This window comes from Arachis duranensis, chromosome 3 (assembly GCF_000817695.3).
Source record: "Arachis duranensis cultivar V14167 chromosome 3, aradu.V14167.gnm2.J7QH, whole genome shotgun sequence".
NCBI lineage: Eukaryota > Viridiplantae > Streptophyta > Magnoliopsida > Fabales > Fabaceae > Arachis > Arachis duranensis.
The window spans coordinates 18,228,764-18,233,294 of NC_029774.3; the positions used below are offsets into that span (position 1 = coordinate 18,228,764).

A 4,531-nucleotide genomic window follows, 5' to 3' on the forward strand; every position below is an offset into this window, starting at 1 on the left:
AGTTTAAATTTTATGGTTTAAGATTTACAATTTAAATTTAAAGGTTGATATGTTAGACTTTACGGTTCACGTTTTAAATTTTAGAAATTAAAGTCTAAGATTTAGAATTTATGGTTTAGAATTCAGAATTTAGAGTTTAAAATATAAGGTTCATGTGTTATGGATTACAATTAATATTTTAGAGTTTAGGATTTATGATTTATGGTTTAAGGTTTATAATTTAGATTTAATATTTTTTGAAATTTAGGTTTTACGATTTTGAATTTTAGCGAAATCAAATAATGCTTTACGATACACAACTTAAAAGTTATGTTTTAAATTTAGATGTTTAATAGAACATTTAGTCCCTACAAAATGACTATTTTTTAAAGTTATTTTTTAATAATTTTATTAATTCAATATTTCCACAAAAAATCCTTATCAACTAATTATAACAATTATATGAAAATATTGTTGTTATTATACTTTTTATTTTTTGTCAATATTATTACCAACGACGGATCTATACACATGCTACTATTTGGGGTTGTCCTATTATTATTTATTTGCTCCTATTAAATTGTTAAATTTGTCCCTCATATTAGATAAATATATAAAAATTATTTTATTGAATATGACTCTCTATATAAAATTATTGTTTTGATTAAATTAATCTTATAAAATTATTTTATTAAACTCAATTTTTACTTTATTAGAATAATTATCAATTTCAAACATTTTATTAGACAGTTAACATATAACCAACTTAAAGATTTCATGTCTCAACAATTATTTTACAAAACTAAATATTAAATTTATTTTTATATACCTTGCGTTAATATAAGAGACGTATTTTTAGTACTTAATAACGAGAGAGTGATTTAGTTACTTTAATTTCATTTATTAGTTTTTCTAACTTTTTGGCATCTAATAACTAACTTTATATTTTTTTATTGTATTATATGCAACTTAAGTATTAATTATCACACTTAAATAGAATTTTTTATTTTTAACTAATTAAAAGTACAAAGACATATTTATTAATTGATATCTTTTTTAAAGTTAATTTTAATTTTGACAAAAAATATAGTTAAAAAAATGTTTTAATATGAATATTATAATAAAAAATCTTTTTTGTGATTATATTAAAGGTAAATTATTAAAAATGAATTATATACAAAAAAGAACACACTTTTAATCCATTCACTGCCAATTCTTGTGGGGGCGTTAGTCCATTATTCCAAAAAAAATTAAATCTCACCCCATTCAGTACCAATCTTTGTGGCCCATTAGTCTATTATTTCACTTTATTTAAAGGTGTCAATCAATTACTATGTCTATATGTACAAGTGAGATTTAAACTTCTTAACATTGGTTTTTTTTTTTTTTTTTTTTGGACAAGAAAGTCTTAACATTGGTTTAAACAGATTAGTAAATTAACTACTAAACCAATTAAATTTGGTTTGTTTTTGGTATTATTGTAAGCCTAACTACTCTTGTTGGGCTGGACTTGGCCAATATGTAAGGAATGAGAAAGGATCCATCCAGAAACAAAGGCTTCATTTTCGAAAGCTCCCACTTCACTTCGAATTATGTATATGTAGTAAGTAGTAACATCACAACACACTTCCATTTTCAGAGCACTGTTCTTGTTCCTGTATAGAGATCTCTCTATAATCTGTTGTATCCTTTCAGCACAGAAAACACCTGCTGGCTGCTTCCACACGGTCCCAGCAACTTTCACTTCCAAAAAATAACTGTAACCGTAACAGCGGTTTCTTTTGTCCCTTTAACTCTTCTTCTTCATCATTACGCTACTCGCAAAATCCCTCTTACCTTAATTAAATCTAAATAAAAAATTCAAAATCCCACAAAAAAATAAACAATAAATAAATTTTTAGAAAAAGAATCAACAATATGTTTCAGCGAAGAAAACCTAGTACAGGTAACTTGCCTGTTTCAACCTCGGTTCCAGAATTAGAAACCCCAATGCCTTCATCATCTTCTTCCGCTTCCAAACCGACGTCGTTTTGCGACTCACTCACCTTCAAGTCCTTACTCTTCTCTTTCTCTCTCCTTCTCAACCTTTACTTGATCTTCCTCCTCTGCTCCCAAAGAGTCCCACCAACAATCTCCACGCGCTCCTCAACTGTCGTGCCCACCACGCGCCGCCATATCCTCTTCGCGATCGCCTCCTCCTCCGTTTCCTGGCCCCGCCGCCATCCCTACCTCCGCCTCTGGTACTCTCCAAACACCACGCGATCACTCGCGTTCCTCGATTCGCCGCCAGCTTCGGATTCCTCCTCGTCCTCTTCTTCGTTGCCGTCGGTGGTGATCAACGGCGATACCTCACGGTTCCCGTACACGTTCCGGGGAGGGCTCCGGTCGGCGATCCGGGTGGCGCGTGTGGTGAAAGAGGCAGTGGAGAGGGGGGAGAAGGAGGTGCGGTGGTTCGTGTTCGGCGACGACGACACAGTGTTCTTAGTGGAGAATGTAGTGAGTGTATTGTCGAAGTACGATCATGATCGGTGGTACTATGTTGGGAGCAATTCGGAGAGCTATGAGCAGAATGAGAAGTACTCGTTTGAGATGGCGTTCGGTGGTGGCGGTTTCGCTGTGAGCCACGCGCTTGGTAGGGTTTTGGCTAGGGTTTTGGATTCTTGCTTGAAGAGGTATGGCCACTTGTATGGAAGTGATGCTAGGATCTATTCTTGTGTTGCTGAGCTTGGTATTGGATTAACACATGAACCTGGCTTTCATCAGGTACCAAAAAACTTTCTTTTCTGGGTAATTGTTTTTATGATTTTGTTGTTTTAACTACTCTGATGCTGATCACATGGAAATAGAATAAACTACTACTCTTTTTGCTTACTTGATTAGTGCTCTTTAGTTACTTGAAAGCTATATCCTATATATGTTAAGTGTAAGATGGTTTAGGCGTTGATGGTTAATTGTTGATGTGGTTGATGGTAGACTAATGTGGAATTGGCTGGTCTATGTAGTGAGAAATGTTATATTGTACTATTTGTAAGATGTGTAGTGAGAAGAACCATATACGAGTAGGTGAAACGAAATATGAGGTGGAGTGTAACACATTAATTATAAGCGCACGACCGTTGAAAGAATACTCTATTTTTAATAGTGCATGATTTGTAGAGTGATTAGATTTGGATATATAGATATCAAGGCTAATCGTTAGAAACCTATCAATGTGGGATGTTTTCTACTCTCTTAAGCTATGCTTGTGATTTTTTATTTTGAAGGGAAGAGGAAGGAAAGGGCTTGAAGTGTAAAATGGACTTAAGTGTTTACACTTCAAACCCTTCATTTCCCTGGTTTTTCCTAATCAACACTCATAATCTTGTTACAGTATGCTTCTTTGATTAGGCTGGGAAGGTGGAATGAAGAAATTGGAAAATGAAAATGGGATAAAAGAAGAAAAATGGGGGTTGGGGGAGTAGGCTTGTTATCTATTAGATGCGGTTTTTCTTTCTGCTAGAGCTTTAGTACGTACTGAAATGCCCATATCTGTTTCACTTCCGACGGTATTCCTTCTTGAATGTTGAAACTTGTTATGAATTAAGAATTATGTAACCTGAAATGTAATTATGTAAGCTGAGAATGTAATTATCAGGTTAGGTTGCTTGTGCATCGTGTTGTCCTTTTAAACATACCTTGTGTTCAATTTTGCTGGTTTATTTGTTGTTTGCCTTCTTCATACTTATTCTTTGTAACACGAAAACTGTAATTTTGTCTTCCATGGACATGAAATAAGGAACAGATAATATTAATAATTATACTGATCTGGCTTGTATTTTTTATTTTTTTTGGGTTAAAGATCTGGCTTGTGATTTTATCTTACTAATTCTGTATTACTATTTCAAGCAAACATCCTAGGCTATTTTATGGTTTTAATTCTGGTTACCTTTCTGTATCTCTATTGAAATAACTTTTACTTGCTTCTTTTAATACCAGTTAGATATGCGGGGTGATTTGTTTGGGATTCTAGCTGCACATCCATTATCTCCATTGCTGTCCCTTCATCACTTGGAGGCAGTGGAACCTCTCTTTCCCAACATGAACAGAACACAAGCCCTTGAACATCTTATGGCAGCTGCAGCCGTAGACCCTGCAAGGATTTTGCAGCAAACTGTGTGCTATGATCGTTCAAATTCTTTAACTTTCTCGGTTTCATGGGGTTTTGCCATCCAAGTTTTTGAAGGAAATGAATTTCTCCCCGATCTTCTTCAAGTGCAGAGGACTTTTGTGCCGTGGAAGAGGGGTAGCAAAGTTGTTGGTAAATTTATGTTCAACACGAGAGACTACCCTAGAGATCCTTGTCAAAGACCTTTTCTCTTTTTCATGAAAAGTGTTGAATACGATAAAAGTGGCATTTGGAGTAACTACACCAGGCATGCTGTTGGGAAATGCTTTGAAGAAACAAATTTGGTAAAGCAGCTGAAGAAGATTATAGTTTTCTCGAGGAAGCTAGTGCTTAATGTTGAAGAGGTATTGTTAAAATTAGCATTAAAAATTGTTGATCTAAAATCTT

The 4,531-nt window shown here is 34.0% G+C and overlaps 1 protein-coding gene across 1 annotated transcript in view; it reads left to right on the forward strand.

The window, feature by feature from the left end:
- The first annotated feature begins 1,623 nt into the window (after positions 1–1,623).
- The window catches only part of LOC107477808 (uncharacterized), a 3,840-nt gene continuing 932 nt past the window's right edge, over positions 1,624–4,531 (forward strand). The window contains exons 1-2 of the mRNA XM_016097875.3: positions 1,624–2,742; positions 3,955–4,488. Coding sequence (XP_015953361.1) covers positions 1,897–2,742; positions 3,955–4,488 — 1,380 coding nt within the window. The 5' untranslated portion in view covers positions 1,624–1,896. The remainder of the gene's footprint in view (positions 2,743–3,954; positions 4,489–4,531) is intronic.